The 19,082-nt window shown below is 39.7% G+C and overlaps 1 protein-coding gene across 1 annotated transcript in view; it reads right to left on the bottom strand.

Annotated features, from left to right (window-relative positions):
• Positions 1-2,124: 2,124 nt before the first annotated feature.
• Ns2 (nucleostemin 2) overlaps positions 2,125-19,082 on the bottom strand; it is a 39,810-nt gene continuing 22,852 nt past the window's right edge. Inside the window, exons 7-10 of the mRNA XM_071695785.1 lie at positions 17,776-17,946; positions 12,786-13,019; positions 7,646-7,876; positions 2,125-4,670 (exon numbers count right to left, since the gene is read on the bottom strand). Coding sequence (XP_071551886.1) covers positions 3,741-4,670; positions 7,646-7,876; positions 12,786-13,019; positions 17,776-17,946 — 1,566 coding nt within the window. The 3' untranslated portion in view covers positions 2,125-3,740. The remainder of the gene's footprint in view (positions 4,671-7,645; positions 7,877-12,785; positions 13,020-17,775; positions 17,947-19,082) is intronic.

Genomic DNA, 19,082 nt, shown 5'->3' with positions numbered 1-19,082 from the left:
TTTGAGGGAATATCCTCACCTGGACCTCTTCTCTGTTCCTTCTTTTGGAAAAAAAAAAAAAAAAAAAAAAAAAAAAAAAAAAAAAAGGCGACTAAAATGGAGGGAGCGGGGGCTGGAAATCCTCCCCTTCCGTTTTTAATTTTCCAAAAGAAGGAGCAGAGAAGGGGGCCAAGTAAGGATATTTCCTCTAAGGTTCAATCCTCTGTTCTTAACGCTACCTTGCTGTTGCAGGAAATGGCAAATATGTATGATAAATAGATTTATTTACTTATTTATTATACTTAGTCGCTGTCTCCTGCGTATTCACCATTTCCCACGTTAGTGAGGTAGCATTAAGACTCCACAGGGATATGAAACACAAGTTCCCAAGTGCAGTTTTATGTAATAATCACATCATTAGTGGAGACAAAAAAGAAATATAACAGTTAATTGATGTACAACGAAGCGTATCATGAACATATTATGTGGACAAGAAGGGGAACTGTTTACAAATTTTATCAACACTAAACTTATCCAGTTTGTATAGACCTTCACTAATATTGTTACAATTCTTTTTTTTTTTTTTTTGTCGGTCTCCCGCGTTTGCGAGGTAGCGCAAGGAAACAGACGAAAGAAATGGCCCAACTCACATCCATACACATGTATATACATACGTCCACACACACAAATATACATACCTACAAAGCTTTCCATGGTTCACCCCAGACGCTTCACATGCCCTGATTCAATCCACTGACAGCACGTCAACCCCGGTATACCACATCGATCCAATTCACTCTATTCCTTGCCCTCCTTTCACCCTCCTGCATGTTCAGGCCCCGATCACACAAAATCTTTTTCGCTCCATCTTTCCACCTTCAATTTGGTCTCCCACTTCTCCTCGTTCCCTCCACCTCCGACACATATATCCTCTTGGTCAATCTTTCCTCACTCATTCTCTCCATGTGCCCAAACCATTTCAAAACACCCTCTTCTGCTCTCTCAACCACGCTCTTTTTATTTCCACACATCTCTCTTACCCTTACGTTACTTACTCGATCAAACCACCTCACACCACACATTGTCCTCAAACATCTCATTTCCAGCACATCCATCCTCCTGCACACAACTCTATCCATAGCCCACGCCTCGCAACCATTCAACATTGTTGGAACCACTATTCCTTCAAACATACCCATTTTTGCTTTCCGAGATAATGTTCTCGACTTCCACACATTCTTCAAGGCTCCCAGGATTTTCGCCCCCTACCCCACCCTATGATCTACTTCCGCTTCCATCCACTGCCAGATCCACTCCCAGATATCTAAAACACTTTACTTCCTCCAGTTTTTCTCCATTCAAACTTACCTCCCAATTGACTTGACCCTCAACCCTACTGTACCTAATAACCTTGCTCTTATTCACATTTACTCTTAACTTTCTTCTTCCACACACTTTACCAAACTCAGTCACCAGCTTCTGCAGTTTCTCACATGAATCAGCCACCAGCGCTGTATCATCAGCGAACAACAACTGACACTTCCCAAGCTCTCTCATCCCCAACAGACTTCATACTTGCCCCTCTTTCCAAAACCCTTGCATTTACCTCCCTAACAACCCCATCCATAAACAAATTAATCAACCATGGAGACATCACACACCCCTGCCGCAAACCTACATTCACTGAGAACCAATCACTTTCCTCTCTTCCTACACGTACACATGCCTTACATCCTCGATAAAAACTTTTCCCTGCTTCTAACAACTTGCCTCCCACACCATATATTCTTAATACCTTCCACAGAGCATCTCTTTCAATTGTATCATATGCCTTCTCCAGATCCATAAATGCTACATACAAATCCATTTGCTTTTCTAAGTATTTCTCACATACATTCTTCAAAGCAAACACCTGATCCACACATCCTCTACCACTTCTGAAACCACACTGCTCTTCCCCAATCTGATGCTCTGTACATGCCTTCACCCTCTCAATCAATACCCTCCCATATAATTTACCAGGAATACTCAACAAACTTTTTTTTTTTTTTTCATACTATTCGCTATTTCCCGCGATAGCGAGGTAGCGTTAAGAACAGAGGACTGGGCCTTTGAGGGAATATCCTCACCTGGCCCTCTTCTCTGTTCCTTCTTTTGGAAAATTAAAAAAAAAAATAAAAAAACGAGAGGGGAGGATTTCCAGCCCCCTGCTCCCACTCAACAAACTTATACCTCTGTAATTTGAGCACTCACTCTTATCCCCTTTGCCTTTGTACAATGGCGCTATGCACGCATTCCACCAATCCTCAGGCACCTCACCATGAGTCATACATACATTAAATAACCTTACCAACCAGTCAATAATACAGTCACCCCCTTTTTTTTAATAAATTCCACTGCAATACCATCCAAACCTGCTGCCTTGTGTATTTAATAATAGAAGATTCGACAATATTTCTTGTGGTACAGGAGTTAATAAACTGAGATGGCATTACTCCAGTCAATACAATGATCATAATCTTTAATATGATTAAACACGGCATTTGATTCTTGTCCTGTTCTTATGCTATATTTATTGCACAAGTCTAACAATGCCAAGATTATCACATACAACATCTCGGCAAGACAGAAATATTGTTGAATCGTCTCTTATCAAACATAGCTGAGATATCAGTACGAATCAAAATGTTGGTTTATATGGATTAGAAACTTTATAAATGAAAAAATATTAATATGCTTCTCATACTTGAGTTCCTGATTCATTTGCTTGCCCTGCACAGTGGCAGCTGGTATATCAGGTTTTAGTTCTCTTTATCTAAACTTGCCAGTGACAGTGTATTTACATGAAAGTGCGTGACACTTAGTATATTTTCTGCTTCCTTGTGGCTTTACCTGCATCTTATGGGCACTTGCTACTTGTATACCTTTTGCATATATATGAGTAAATACCACATATTTATTTGTTTTATATAACACTGACAATAGTCTTGACAGAAAACTCTAGAAAAATATTTAACCTAAAATTTTAGTCAATGAAAACATTAATGTGGACTTACACTGTCTAGTTGTGGTACACTTTAACTGAATGCACTGAATATTTTTGCATGAGTTAATTTATGAATGGACAGAGGGAAAGTAACAGTAATAATTTACATGACATTGTGGCCTTGGTAAACTAATAAAAAAATTTAGCAATCAACTGAAATGTCTTACAAGACAGAGTGAAACCAAGTTTTAAAAGTTGGTAATTGCAGTTACATATTTGCAACTATTGTACTTCGAACCCCATTATTCAAATAAAGCTGAACCTTCTACAATTAGTACTTGTTCTGTTATGGGAAATGTAACTCTGGGATATATCAACCTCACTTGTCTTAGGAACATGTTGCATGGAACCCATGTTCTTGGAGCTGTAATTTATTAATGTGCATATTTAAGCTGCATTTATACAGTCACTTCTCACAAGGTATGTTCATTAGATATTTGGTTTTGATTTTTGATACCAAATGTTTTTGATCTCAAATATCCTTGAAGTATGCATTAGAATATTGTTGGGTTTCCCCAATATTTAATTTTTTCAGCATAGTGCTTGTAAATATGCTGTATATTATGTACAGTTGTGAATAGTTATTTGTACATGTCTTGATAAACTAATAGTAATAAATCAATTTAAAGTCTTACAAACGAGTTTTGTTTAAAATCAATGTAGGGGTCCTATGAATTCAATACAATAATACCATACACCCAAACAAATATCAAAGCTAAAATCTATTTTTCTTCATTTTCTTAGTATGTCCTCTCGCTCCTGCTTCCAAATTACCTGGTTTAATCTTGCTACGATTTCTATTTTTTACATTGGTAACTTCATAGAAATTGCTACCTATTTTCTTTCTTTTCTGTTCCCTTTCAATTCTTCTCCTCTCTTTAGAAGTCAGAGGTTTAACTTGTTCTTCAGGATTAAGTTTACGTTTTCGCCTTAACTTCCTGAAGTTTGTAACGGCAAATGTACCAGCTGATGTTTCAATCTCCTCATCACTTAACTCCTCCTCCCCAACTATTGTTTCTGTATCTTCATCTGACTGCACTTCTTTACTTGATTTACTATCTGCGAATTCTGATGTGCAGGTATCTGATTCTTTATCATCTTTAATACTGTTCATTACATCCTTATCAGATACATTATCCTTAATACTGTGCATTACATCCTTATCAGATACATTATCTTCAATACCAATTACTCCATTATCTGCAGTGCAGTTTTCTATCTCAGTATTCATATTCTCATTTTCGTCCTCCATTTCATCATCGTAATCCTGAGGTTCTTGTTCACTAATTTTCAAGGGTCTATCATCCTCTCCTGAGTATTCCAAACTTACTGAGATTTTACTGAAATTTTGCAGCACTGCAGGGACATCATCATTAAAAGCTCCATCCCTCAGTTCCTTTTCTTCCTCTTCCTCCCTCTCCTTTATTTTGGTGGCCATTTCTTTGTTCTCTTCAGTTTTGAGTTGATCATATTCAGAGGAGTCATGTCCTGGTGGAGGAACAAAGTATGGGATCTTACCTCGCTGCCAGTCATTTAGGACCATTTTTGCCACAGTATTTAGGTCAGGCTCTCCTCCTTTCAATAATTTACCACTTCGTCTTGCTACTTTCTCCATGAAATCTTCTGGAGTGCTCCAATCATTCACCTGAAATTTGTTATTAAAATTTAATGAAGTCAGTATCTAACACAATAAAAAAGTTGAGACTAATTAATTACAATTATCTACTACATCAACAGCAAAGGTCAAGCAAGGAATAATTATTGAGAACTAACTACATTAAAGGACCATATACATGACAATACTCGGAGAATACTTTCTTGGTAATATGCCTCATAACGTCAAAAAATGATAAAAGTAAGCAATAATGATTTACTAACTGTGAATTTTATAAATACATTTAATTTGGATGATGATGCATATGTAGGATTTTCTAACATTAATGAAAAAGTTATGACTAAATATTACGAGGAAATACACTCCAACATCAAAGCCAAAACATGATTATCATAATAAGAGTATAAAACTATAAAGACTACCTATATGGTCACCCAATTATGTAAAAGAACCCTAAAGTAATTATTTCCTGAAATAAATGGCTACCAAAATTGCACCACTTGTAACAAAGCTAACAATTCTATCACTGCCATACAATAACAAGAAAGGTTACAATGGTAATGGATACACACTTGTAAAAACCATCTATCCTTGATCCTCTAACACTGGGGGAAATATGTAAAGTTAATACTTATTACTTAATTAGCAATGATTCAACCAATCCCAAATTTTGTTGCACATGGTCTAGATACTTAATTCATATCTTGCAAGACAATATGACAATCTGCATTCACAATATACCACGAGATGACTGTCTACTGAAGAGACTGCTAAACGTGGCTATCACAGCTGCACCATCACGTGATTCAACACCAGAAATGGAGTACAGAGTGCTGGTAATTCAAATGTACAAATTTGCCAGTGTGGCCACTTAATGAGAAAGAACCATTAGGTCACTTTCTGCAATATATCATGACAGAGAACACTGAAAAGGATGCCTAACACGGCCATAATCAACAGTTGGCTGCCACTGCAAGTCACAGGATAAAAAAAGAGGATAACAGTGCTTCAGCTGTGATAGCATCAAGGTCTACCCATAGTTTCTGGCAATTCAACACTGTGGATAAAGTAATCTCACCAACTGAAGGCAGATGGGGACAATGTGGAATTTTTTGTTAGTCTCACAGCCCCCAAATGAGAAGAGGTTGATTTTTGCATGTTTTAAGTTGAATCCAATTAATTTTATTGGGGATGGGTTCCCCATTCTTCTTCACTATAGGGATTGAAATTCAAAAAGTCCTAAAAACAATAATTCATCCCAGTAAAAAAAATTAATCATCAAGAGGGGGGCGGGACAAGGAAAGAAAAAAGATAATGTATTCAGTGAGGAACTGGGCCTTCAAAATTGGCATGCCTTTGTTACCACTGAAGATAATGTATTCAGCAAGGAACTGGGCCTTCAAATTTGGCATGCCTTTGTTACTACTGATCATTTTACTGAATTCACTGACAACACAGAGGTTATAAAAAAAATTATAGTAAAACAACATACATTTCCATATAACATACCAACACCACTGGATATTAAGTCTGCTCATGTCATTTATAAGATTTTCAGTGACAGTGTGAAAGGGAAGACCATTTTTCAAATACAATGCCCAAAGTGTTGCCACTCTCAGCAAAGCAGAATTTTAAAATAAAGAGCATATAAAAGATATTTAAGCTGACTTGGGAGAAGTGAGCAAATGTATTAAGAACTGATGTAAAGTAAAAAATATAAACAACCTGGTGGCAACACTGACAACAGTTTATTCAAAACTATTCCCCAGATAAAACCCATTTGTGCGCTGACTAACTATGTCTGTTATTCTTATGTTTATGGGGGAGCAGTCTGAGACCTTTAAACCACCTGAACCAACAAAATAAGGACAATGAATATAAATAGGGTGACTGTTCCAAGTGAGCAAGACAGCAGACCACTACAGGCAGTTTAAGTTATTTATACCTGTTTATAGAACAGTAAAGTTCATTTTACCCTTCTTTTCAACATGACATTAGCCAGATATGGGTTTAGATAAGAAATAATATCAAGGCCAGGCGATTCTGAGATCCATAAAAATGAAGCTAAAGAAAGGGATAAAACAAGTAATCTCACAGAACAAAACTGGAGATGTTGGTTGAAACAATAAATATTCAGGACCACAGATTAATGCAATTCTGTCAAAATGGAAGTAATGAAACTCTTTTTTTTCTTTCATACTATTCGCCATTTCCCGCATTAGCGAGGTAGCGTTGAGAACAGAGGACTGGGCCATTGAGGGAATATCCTCACCTGGGCCCCTTCTCTGTTCCCTCTTTTGGAAAATTAAAAAAAAAAAGTGAGAGGGGAGGATTTCCAGCCCCCCGCTCCCTCCCCTTTTAGTCGCCTTCTACGACACGCAGGGAATACGTGGGAAGTATTCTTTCTCCCCTATCCCCTTCTCCCCTATCAATTTAATGATCATGAGAGTTGTTATTAAATGATCAGGAACTCTGATAATTAAAAATCAAGATAAATGATCATGAGTAAAGATTGGCATCAATTGAGCATGTAACCAGAGGAATGAAGGTAGAATGATTAAAGAAAAGGACAGGTCAGAAGGGACTCTTCTAGATGTTCTAGATGCTGTTGAACAAGAGGAAATGGACAGAACACTGAAAACAGATATCATTGAAAATAATGGGAGGTGCAGTTTTTGGGCCGGGTAATAAACTCTGAGCATGCTGACTGATGCAATGGGACTGTAAACCTGCTGACACTGAAAATAAGGTACTCTGGTACTTGACAGAAGCTGCAAATAATATACTATGCATTGTTAGAGACAAAAAATTAGTAAAATTTATGGTCTGATGAAAATTTCAGAAAAGGGCAGAGCAAAGAGGAACAGTACTTATTAGCACAGCGAGGGATTACGTAGAAAGCCAGATGGATGAAGGTTTCTGCTCTAATAATCCATTATCGTATGGAAGTGCCCTAAAGGGAAATTAAAGTTAGAATATTCTCTATACAAGATACTCATACCTACCAGATATATCTTGTTAATATAATCCCGTCTTACTCTCTCTAAAACTGAAGGAATATAATCTGTAGGGGTTTTAAGGTACTCTGTTCTGACAGCTCCCTTTAGAATCATGTCTGTAGCATTCTCATGTGATGGTGGCACAACTCCAGGACAGTCCACAAGGTATATCTTCCGCATGAGGGTTATATACTGCCACACCTTAGTTTCTCCAGCAAGAGGAGCAACATTACAAACCTGTAAATTTGGAACAGCTAACAGCCATTACTTTAGCATAAATCTCAAAATGCAAGATGGTAAAGTGGCATTAATGGATTGTGTAATAAGTGACAGACATGCCAAGGGTGAACTCTTGGATGTGTATGTACTGAGAGGTGATGTCTGACAAATGATTTGGTTAAGATGAAGGTGAAGGTTTGTAGAGGCCTTAGGAAATGAAGAAATGATATAGGTGGACAGAAGGTTGTGCAAGAGAGTGAACAAGAAATACAAGCTTATGAGAAGAAATACCAGAAGAGACTGAATAAAGAATGACTAAAGAAGAGAGTAAATGAAGTTAGGGAAGTGGATAAGGAATGGGAGGTGGATCGGTGAAAAAAGGGTAACGAATGTAGGATGAGGAAGTTGCTAGTGGAAGAGAAAAGAGAGGTGTTAAGACATAACTTGCAAGAAAGGGGTGCAGGTGATTGGGAGGTTTACAAGAGAAAGAGGCAGGAGGTCAAGAGGAGGGTGTAGGAGCAGAAAAATGGGCAAAAGAGAACTGGGGTGAGGGAGTTTATGTAAGCTTCAAGCATGATAAAAAAAAATTTTGGAAAAAGGTTATTAGTGTGAGAAAAACAAGAGAACAAATGGGATCATTAGTGAATGGGGCAAATGGTGAAGTGGTAATAGGTAGAAATGAGGTGAGGAGAGTGAGTGAGTATATGATGGGTTGTCAAATGTGTATGATGAGAGGTTGGGAGATGTGTGATATTTTGGACATGAAGGCATGTGAAGTGAGTGACTCTTGGCAAAAGGCTTAGTGAAAATGGAAGAGGTGGTGAAAGCTTTGCACAAAATGAAGTGTGTAAAGTATATGAATTACATATGAAAGAGTTGGAGTGGATGGAATTGTAGTTGAATTTCTTAAGAATGGGGTTGGTGTTGTTGACTAGTAAATTAAGATTTTCACGGTACGTATAGCTCATGGCAAGGTGCCTGAGGATTGGCAGTATGCTTGTATAGTTCTATCGTATAAAGGGGTGTTTGTGTTGGTGACCTATTAGGATTTTCACTGTTACATACAAATCATAGCGAGATACCTGAGGATTGGCTGTATGCCTGTATAGTGCAACTGTAAGAGGCAAGGACAAAAGTGAATGTTCAAATTACAAAGGTATACATTTGTTGAGTGTCCCTGGTTAGCTATATGGGAAGTTTGATTGAAAGGAGTGAGTTTCAGTTTGGGGACAAAAAATGTAGCTTCAGGAGTGACAGACAGTTTGTGGAGCAGATGTTTGCTTAGAAGAGTATGCGTGAGAAATGCTCAGAGGAAGAGAAGGAACTGCATGTGGTATTTAGTGATATGGAGAAAACAAATGACAGAGCTAATAGAGATACTTTGTGGAAGGTGTTATGAATACATGGTGTGGTAGGAAAACTGTTCGAATAGGAAGAAATGAAGGTGAGAGGTTCTAGGTGAGGGTGGGTCTGTGCTATGGGCACGTGATGTCACCATGGCTGTTTCATTTGATTATGGATAGGGAAGTGAGAGAGGCGAATGCAAAGGTCTTAGGGATAAGAGCAGGTATGCAGTTTGTTAGGGTGTAGGAGCTTAGGAGGTAAGTGAGCAATTACTAATTGTACTGTACAGGGAGGGAGTTTTACACTCTTCGGGCCCCATCTCTTGGACACTCTCAACTATCATACAGCGTCTGCCAAAAACCTTGTCCGCCTCCCCATAAATTTTCAAAGGCAATGTCATATTTACATTTTAGTATTCTGACATCTCTCCTTTGGCCTTGACTATCATCTGCAATCATCTGGGAATGGAATTGGCAAAGTTTCTGAAGTAATCTAGGTTCATCCTTTGGGTCTATAGGGTTTTGACTTGAATGAGGCAGGGCACTGATGAGGTGATGCAGGAAGTACCCACCCGATTGTGTGTTATGAGTGCCTAGTTCACAAAGAAGTTTCAGGTGTACCCACATTTTCTAGCTTCTAGGCAAGAATTTGGGCTTTCTCATCCTTAGAAAGGTAAGAGCCAACCATCTCGAAGTACAGGTGGAAAAATTACAGTGACCAGAAGGGAAATTCCCAAAATGAAGAGGCAACCAAGAAGAGTAAAGAAAGAGCATCCTTCCTTCATGATAGCCTGAGGCTAACTGAGGTGAGTTACTGGTGCTCACACTATGAGAAACACTAGTTTCAGCAACAATATGTATGACAGCTTCACCTTGAGAGTGTCATAAGCTTGTACCCTTAGTATAACTTTGCCGTGTATCGCCTTTGAAAATATAAAGGGGGGAATCTTTTTTGCAGACACTGTACAACCTCTAAGATTTATCAGTGCTGTATGCTGTTGCTTGCTGATGACACACAGTACTGGTGGCAAATTTGAGAAGCTGTAGAAGCTGGGGTCTGGGTTTGGATGAGTGTGTTTTAAGAGAAGTTGAGTATAAATATCAATAAAAGCAAGGTTATTAATAGTGAAGAGAGAGAGAGATTATTTGGAGTGTGAGTCTGAATGAAGAGAACTTGGGGTTGGAGTTTTTTTAAGATATTTGGGAAATGATATGGCAGTGAATGGAATTATGGGAGCTTAACTAAGCCAAGGGATGGGTGAGAGGGCAAAGGTCCTTGATGCGCTGTGGAATGTATGGAGTTAGATCACTGTCTTTTCAGGGCAAAAATGGGTATGTTTGATGTTACAGTAGTCCCATCAATGCTGCATGGATGTGAGGTATGGGACTTAGTCAAAATTGTAAAGAGGGTGGATGTGTTGGAAATGAAATGTTTGAGGACAAAATGTGGTGTGAGCAGGGTTGATCAAATAATAGGGTAAAAGAGAGAAAAGGTAGTAAGAGGAGTATATGTATGAGACAGCTGAAGAGGGAGTGGTGAAAGAGTTTGGACATATGGAGATGAGTGAAGAATGGATGAACAAGAAGGTATATGAGTCAGAAATGTATAGAACGAGGGAAAGGAAGAAAACCAACAACGAGATGGAAAGACAGAGTGAAAGATGTTTTGAAGGCCTGAATGTACAAGAGATGTGAGGTGTGCAAGGGATAGAGCAATATGGAGAAATGTGGTATACAAGGAATGATGTAATGTCACTGGGTCGAACAAGTGAGGTGTAATAATGGAAAAGTCTGTGGGATCTAGATGCGAGTAGAGGGCTCTAGTTTCAGTGCATTATACATAACAGCTAGATTGTAGTTGTGAGCAAATGGGGCCATTTCTTTGTCTTTTCACAAAGATGTTAAATAGCAAACATGTACAAAAACTTTCAATTTCTTTTCCTCCATTATTAGCACATCATAATCTTAACACCAAATTTTTAACTATTCAATCTTCCAAAATCACAAGAAAATGAGTAAAGGTGTAAAAGTTTTTCCAAAAATGGTATAAACACATATGCTTGGGGGATGAATCATCCAGAAAGTCTCTATGTATCTTTTTTTTCTTTTTACACAATTCTACTGCCTTAGCAAGGCAGCATGAAGAAACAAATTAACACATCCAATCTCAAGCAGAAAATGTTTCATTTAAAGCCAAGCCCAACAAACTTTCATATTTCATCTTAACTTCGTCTTATACCCTGATCTGGCCTACTGACATTACACTGCCTCCCGTATATCATATAGATCCAATTCATCCTATCCCATGCATGCCTCTCACCATCCTAAACACACAGACTGTGATAACCCAAAGCCTCTCTCACTCCATCCTTCTATCTCCTTGGTACTTCCTCCCCTCAATCCACTTCTGACACATTGATCCTCTGGGTCAGTCTCTCTTCACTCATCCTATACATACATTTAAACCATTTAAGAACATCCTGGTGAGTTCCTTTAATAAAACTATTTCCTGCCACACCTCTGTAATACAATGTCATTCTTTAAACAATCAACCCACTCACACCACATATTGTCATCCAGCATTTCGTTCCTATACGTCCGCATTCTTCAATTCTTATGCATTTAGGGCTGATGACTCACATCCACACAACACTGACGAAACTACAATACTTTCCAACATATATATCTTTGCTCTAACAGACAAGCCCCCTACTTTCATACACTCCTCAGTGCATGCTAGACCTTTGCCATTCCTCCTACACTATGACCCACTTCAGGGACCAGCCTCTAAACCTTCCTCTTGACCTCCCACCACTTTCTCTTGTACATCTCCCAAAGATTCACACTCTTTTTCTGCAGTAAGTACCCATAGTTCTCTATCTATAACTCTGATGTCTGTTCTTACCTGGAACTCCCTCAATGGGGTGGCCACGGCAACAGAGTCTCCATAACTAGTGAAATCCAGGGCTACTTCTTGGCCTTTTGTGCCTCACCCTTAACAAGCCAATGGCAGAGGTCAACTCTAATGCAGTGTTTGCAGAGGCTCCTACCTAATATTCTTATTAAGTACTACTACCTAATGCTCCTGCCTTATGTTTCTACCTTCTGCCTTTACCTAATCCTAATACCGAATGAAAGCTGCAAACAAAATATACATTTTAAGTCATTTTTCTTTTTCTATTGTAACATGAATGTCTTTGAAATCATGCATTTAAATACATCTTTTACATAAAATGAAATAGTGAGGTTCATACGTAAGGAAAGGAAACCTAACTTGGGAGCTAAGGCGTTAAATAAAATAGCAGAGTAGCAAGTTTATCCCTGGAGCACTAGGCATCCCTGCCCTTTGCCAGATGGCAAGATTTGAGTATGGGTCCCAACTTTGCAAAAGTGACCACCCAGGAAATAGGGAAATGGAATACGAGATAATAAAGCATCAAAGTATGAAAAGGTCAAGGAATAAAGGAAGAATGAAGGTCAACAATAAATGAGAAATTTTTGAAGAAGAAACAAGTCATAAAGAGGAAAAATGGTGCACTCAAAGATGAAAATCCACTTAATGTTAAAACAAAACAATTTCTTACCTTTTTAGCCTTTAATGTGTTAATAATAGAACTCTTGCCAACATTGGGGAAACCAATGAGGCCAACACTGATTTGTTTTTTGTCCTCATGTAATTTTGCAAACTGACGCAAAAGGCTAATCAAAGCACCTTTTCCATATGAATTAGTGATGGAGGAATGGAAAGCAAGACTTGGATATTCTGCACTTAAAATGGCCACCCACTTCTGTGTAACCCACACTGGTACCAAATCAACCTGTGGAAGGAAATAAATAACAATTATCGCTGACTACTTGAGGAATGATAACAGGTCCACCTGTCACCCTCCTATGTTCATGTACTGTAACCACTGTATGCTCTATTTGCTTTCATCTACACATAACCAAGTATCCTTCACTGAAATGCTTTGTCTAAGTCTAGACATATATGTATTTATATTCATTTATTTATTATACTTTGTCGCTGTCTCCCACGTTAGCAAGGTAGCCCAAAGAAACAGACGAAAGAATGGCGCAACCCACCCACATACACATGTATATACATACACGTCCACACATGCACATATACATACCTATACATCTCAACATATACATATATATACATACAAAGACATATACATATATACAATGTGGTATACCAGGGTTGACATGTTGTCAATGGAGTGAACCAGGGCATGTGAAGCATCTGGGGTAAACCATGGAAAGTTTAGTAGGGCCTGGATTTGGAAAGGGAGCTGTGGTTTCAGTGCATTATACATGTCAGCTAGACACTGAGTGTGAATGAATGTGGCCTTTGTTGTCTTTTTCCTGGCGCTATTCCACACGCATGCGGGGGGGACCACATGGAGAGAATGAGTGAGGAAAGATTGACAAAGAGGATATATGTGTCAGAGGTGGAACAAACAAGGAGAAGTGGGAAACCAAATTGGAGGTGGAAGGATGGAGTGGAAAAGATTTTGAGTGATCGGGGCCTGAACATGCAGGAGAGTGAAAGGCATGCAAGGAATAGAGTGAATTGGAATGATGTGGTATACCAGGGTCGATGTGCTGTCAATGGATTGAACCAGGGCATGTGAAGTGTCTGGGATAAACCATGGAAAGTTCTGTGGGGCCTGGATGTGGAAAGGGAGCTGTGGTTTCGGTGCATCATACATGATAGCTAGAGACTGAGTGTGAACGAATGTGGCCTCTGTTGTCTTTTTCTAGTGCTATCTCGCACACATGCCGGGGGAGGGGGTTGTCATTTCATGTGTGGCGGGGTGGTGACGGGAATAAATAAAGGCAGACAGTATGAATTATGTATATGTGTACACATGTATGTGTCTGTGTGTGTATATATACGTATACGTTGAGATGTATAGGTATGTATATGTGCGTGTGTGGATGTGTATGTATATACACGTGTATGTGGGTGGGTTGGGCCATTCTTTCGTCTGTTTCCTTGTGCTACCTTGCTAACGCAGGAGACAGCGACAAAGTATAATAAAATAAAACAAATAATATATACAACAATTTTTTTTACACTAAATAACCAAGTTTCTTATAATTGTGGGATTATCAAAAAAGGAGAAAAATATGGGTTTTGTAATTTGAAAAACCTTTGCTCTGCAAGGTAATGTCCCATCAGCATCCTTCCTGGAGTATTTACCCTGCCTTGCCTTTTCCTTTCTTTTATTGATGTATTTTTCTCTGTACCAACTGGACTGGTTCTGGGTTGATGTCCATGACATGTGAACTCTAAGTGGGTTAATTACAATATTTATATTATGGTTTCTGACTGACCAAAGATGGGTCTAAAAGAAGCAAACTATTGATATATAGTTGGGTGGATGACAATAGCTGGGGAAACCAGTATTCCTCACCAGAAAGACAGGGTTAGAAGGTCGGGTTAGAAGGTCCTGACCCCAATTTTCAAATATAATATTAAAGAAAATATCTCATGCATGCAGGACATTGCATTACAGATAAAAGGTATTCAAAATTCAAAACCTATGTATCTGGTAAAATTCAGGGTATTCCTGCAAGCTTGATTTCAAGTTCATAAAACTGTAGATAGCAGTTGGTTGGCAGCCACTGAAAAGGGAGATATATTACCTGTACTACCCACCTGGGTATTTGGAAGGTTAGTGATGGCTGTACAGTGAGCCAGCACTTCATGGTTGTCAAGTTGCACTCCTCTGATCCAGGTAGCTGTCTTTTCTTTCTGCTTCACTCATATGTGGACTGCTGGCATTCTTTCCAAAAACATACAATCTTTTCCTGACACACATAACACTTGACAACAATTACCTCACACAACTTATTCTCTGTAACCTTGGAATTTTCCTGTGGTTAGCGCTATGCACCAGCCCTGCCTTTTGGCAAAATGGCAGAACCAATAGACATTAGTTGTAGGTAGGAATATTAGGCAGAAGCATAGGTGTTAGGAATGCTAAGTGGGAGCAATAAGTAAAAGTAATAGGTTGGAACATTAGGTAGACACATCAAATTAGTAGTCAGTACGAACATCAGTGAAAACACTGCACTAGAGTTGCCCTTCGCCAGTGGCCTGTTAAGGGTGAAGCACTTAGGCTAAAAAGCAGCATTAGAGTTCACCAGTTATGGGGACTCTTTTGCCATGGGAAGGGAACAGGTGCCAAGAGATAAAGACAGATAGATAGACAGACTTTTTGGACGATTTTTGCAGGGAAAAAATGAAATTGAGTGGGAGATGTATAAAAGAAAGAGACAGGAGGTCAAGAGAAAGGTGCAAGAGGTGAAAAAAAGGGCAAATGAGAGTTGGGGTGAGAGAGTATCATTAAATTTTAGGGAGAATAAAAAGATGTTCTGGAAGGAGGTAAATAAGGTGCGTAAGACAAGGGAGCAAATGGGAACTTCAGTGAAGGGCGCAAATGGGGAGGTGATAACAAGTAGTGGTGATGTGAGAAGGAGATGGAGTGAGTATTTTGAAGGTTTGTTGAATGTGTTTGATGATAGAGTGGCAGATATAGGGTGTTTTGGTCGAGGTGGTGTGCAAAGTGAGAGGGTTAGGGAAAATGATTTGGTAAACAGAGAAGAGGTAGTAAAAGCTTTGCAGAAGATGAAAGCCGGCAAGGCAGCAGGTTTGGATGGTATTGCAGTGGAATTTATTAAAAAAGGGGGTGACTGTGTTGTTGACTGGTTGGTAAGGTTATTTAGTGTATGTATGACTCATGGTGGGGTGCCTGAGGATTGGCGGAATGCGTGCATAGTGCCATTGTACAAGGGCAAAGGGGATAAGAGTGAGTGCTCAAATTACAGAGGTATAAGTTTGTTGAGTATTCCTGGTAAATTGTATGGGAGGATGTTGATTGGGAGGGTGAAGGCATGTACAGAGCATCAGATTGGGGAGGAGCAGTGTGGTTTCGGAAGTGGTGGGGGATGTGTGGATCGGGTGTTTGCTTTGGGGAGTGTATGTGAGAAATACTTAGAAAAGCAAATGGATTTGTATGTAGCATTTATGGATCTGGAGAAGGCATATGATAGAGTTGATAGAGATGCTCTGTGCAAGGTATTAAGAATATATGGTGTGGGAGGCAAGTTGTTAGAAGCAGTGAAAAGTTTTTGTCGAGGATGTGGGGCATGTGTACGTGTAGGAAGAGAGGAAAATGATTGGTTCTCAGTGAATGTGGGTTTGCGGCAGGGGTGTGTGATGTCTCCATGGTTGTTTGATTTGTTTGTGGATGGGGTTGTTGGGGAGGTGAATGCAGGAGTTTTGGAGGGAGGGGCAAGTATGGGGTCTGTTGGGGATGAGAGAGCTTGGGAAGTGAGTCAGTTGTTGTTCGCTGATGATACAGCACTGGTGGCTGATTCATGTGAGAAGCTGCAGAAGCTGGTGACTGAGTTTGGTAAAGTGTGTGAAAGAGGAAAGTTGGGAGTGGATGTGAATGAGAGCAAGGTTGTTGGGTACAGTGGGGTTGAGGGTCAAGTCAATTGGGAGGTGAGTTTGAATGGAGAAAAACTGGAGGAAGTGAAGTGTTTCAGATATCTGGGAGTGGATCTGGCAGCGGATGGAACCATGGAAGCAGAGGTGGATCATAGGGTGGGGGAGGGGGCGAAAATTCTGGGAGCCTTGAAGAATGTGTGGAAGTCGAGGACATTGTCTCGGAAAGCGGAAGTGGGTATGTTTGAGGGAATAGTGGTTCCAACAATGTTGTATGGTTGCGAGGCGTGGGCTATGGATAGAGTTGTGCGCAGGAGGATGGATGTGCTGGAAATGAGATGTTTGAGGACAATGTGTGGTGTGAGGTGGTTTGATCGAGTAAGTAACATGAGGGTGAGGGAGATGTGTGGAAATAAAAAGAGCGTGGTTGAAAGAGCAGGGGGGGTTTTGAAGTGGTTCGGGCACATGGAGAGAATGAGTGGGGAGAGATTGACCAAGAGAGTATATGTGTCGGAGGTGGAGGGAACGAGGAGAAGAGGGAGACCAAATCGGAGGTGGAAAGATGGAGTGAAAGAGATTTTGTGTGATCGGGGCCTGAACATGCAGGAGGGTGAGGGGAGGGCAGGGAATAGAGTGAATTGGAGCGATGTGGTATACCGGGGTTGACGTGCTGTCAGTGGATTGAATCAAGGCATGTGAAGCGACTGGGGTAAACCATGGAAAGCTGTGTAGGTATGTATATTTGCGTGTGTGGACGTATGTATATACATGTGTATGGGGGTGGGTCGGACCATTTCTTTCGTCTGTTTCCTTGCGCTACCTCGCAAACGCGGGAGAAAAAAAAAAAAAAAAAAAAAGATAGACACAGTTGTCCTTTACTCCTTCAGAGTATTGCTATGCACCAACTGTCATGCATCTTTCTCTTCTCCTTTCTTGATTGTAATGCTCAAATTCAAGAGAAAAGAAAAAGGGAAATACTTAAGCTGTTAAAGCTTTACCTCAACCACTGCATAACACAAAAGGGCACCAGCTGCAAGTGTTAATGATGTAAAAAGGAAAACAAAAAAGAAAAAAGGCAAAACTTTAGCTTAGGAATGGACTGATATACTCACCTTATTCAAAACAAACACTAAATGCTTGTGGGGCTTTTCTGTGCGCAAATACTTTTCAATCAGTTTGGATCTAGTTCCTAGTGGATCTCGAGCATCAAGCACTTGAATTACCACATCTGAGGAATCTATCACTTTATACAGCTCATTCCAAATGCGCCTGCTTTGACCTGCCTAAGAAAAAGAAAAAGAAGTTGACAGCTTTCTGACATTCTCTTCAAGACCTGTGAAAACCCCGTAAACACTGAAAATTAACTTTTATCCTGACACCTGTCTACTCTTTATGACAGCTGTGTTCATTCTCAGAGCAAATAATACTTCATACGAACTTTGATTTGATGCATCCCTGTCCTCCCTATCTCATCTTGATCAAATCAAGTCTAATGTTGCTCACCATATAAGAGATCCAGCTCTATCTTCCAAGAAAGTCATGGAAACTGGTTCCATTAAAATAGAAGAGGTGGTGAAAGCCTTGCATAAAATGAAATGTGGCAAAGTGGCTGGAATGGACAGGATGTGCAGCTGAATTTCTTAAAAAAAGTGGTGACTGTTGTTAGCTGGTTAGTTAGGATTTTCAACATATGTAAGGATCACGGCAATGTGCTCAAAGATTGGTGGAATCTATAGTGCTGCTGTATGAAAGCATGAAGGACAAAGGTAAGTGTTCAAACTACTGAGGTATAATTTTGTTAAGTGTACCTGGTAAGTTGTATGGGAGAGTGGTGACTGAGAAGGTGAAGGAATGTACAGAGCATGACTGGGGAAGAACAATGTGATTTCTGGAGTGGCGGATGATGTGCACATTAGGTCGTAGGATGTTGACACCAGATGCCCAGCATGGTACTACCATCCTGACTGAGAAGCATTAAAGTGGTGCCCAGGACCATCTTACACTCTCCATGTTAAGATTGCTGGTCTTACTTTCTGTGTCATCAAAAACAGAACTACCAGGCTAGTCCTGCCATCTTCTTACAAGCACCATAAACCTATTCAAACCTTGCTTATCTTTTTCACATAAGTACTCTCACCAACTCCTGTCCACTCAAAAATTTTTAAGCATAATCATGATAAGAGTTCAATAAATCTATGGTTCCAAGTCCCCGGCATCATGGGATGCTATGAATTTATGGGTTTCCGCCTGACTCTACTGCCAAAGAGAGGGAGGGCTTTGACTGTAGTAGTACCAGCTCCTCCCATAACCTCTCCCTCTCTGTTAGATCTTTCTCTTTTCCTATGCACCATAACAACATTTGTGGTCTCTAGTAACCTCTCCTCTGTTGGACACCATCTGTCTAGTACCTCTCCTAATA

The sequence above is a fragment of the Panulirus ornatus genome, chromosome 58, assembly GCF_036320965.1.
Source record: "Panulirus ornatus isolate Po-2019 chromosome 58, ASM3632096v1, whole genome shotgun sequence".
NCBI lineage: Eukaryota > Metazoa > Arthropoda > Malacostraca > Decapoda > Palinuridae > Panulirus > Panulirus ornatus.
Note: the sequence above shows the minus strand (reverse complement) of the source record. Positions and strands in the feature narration are given on the sequence as shown.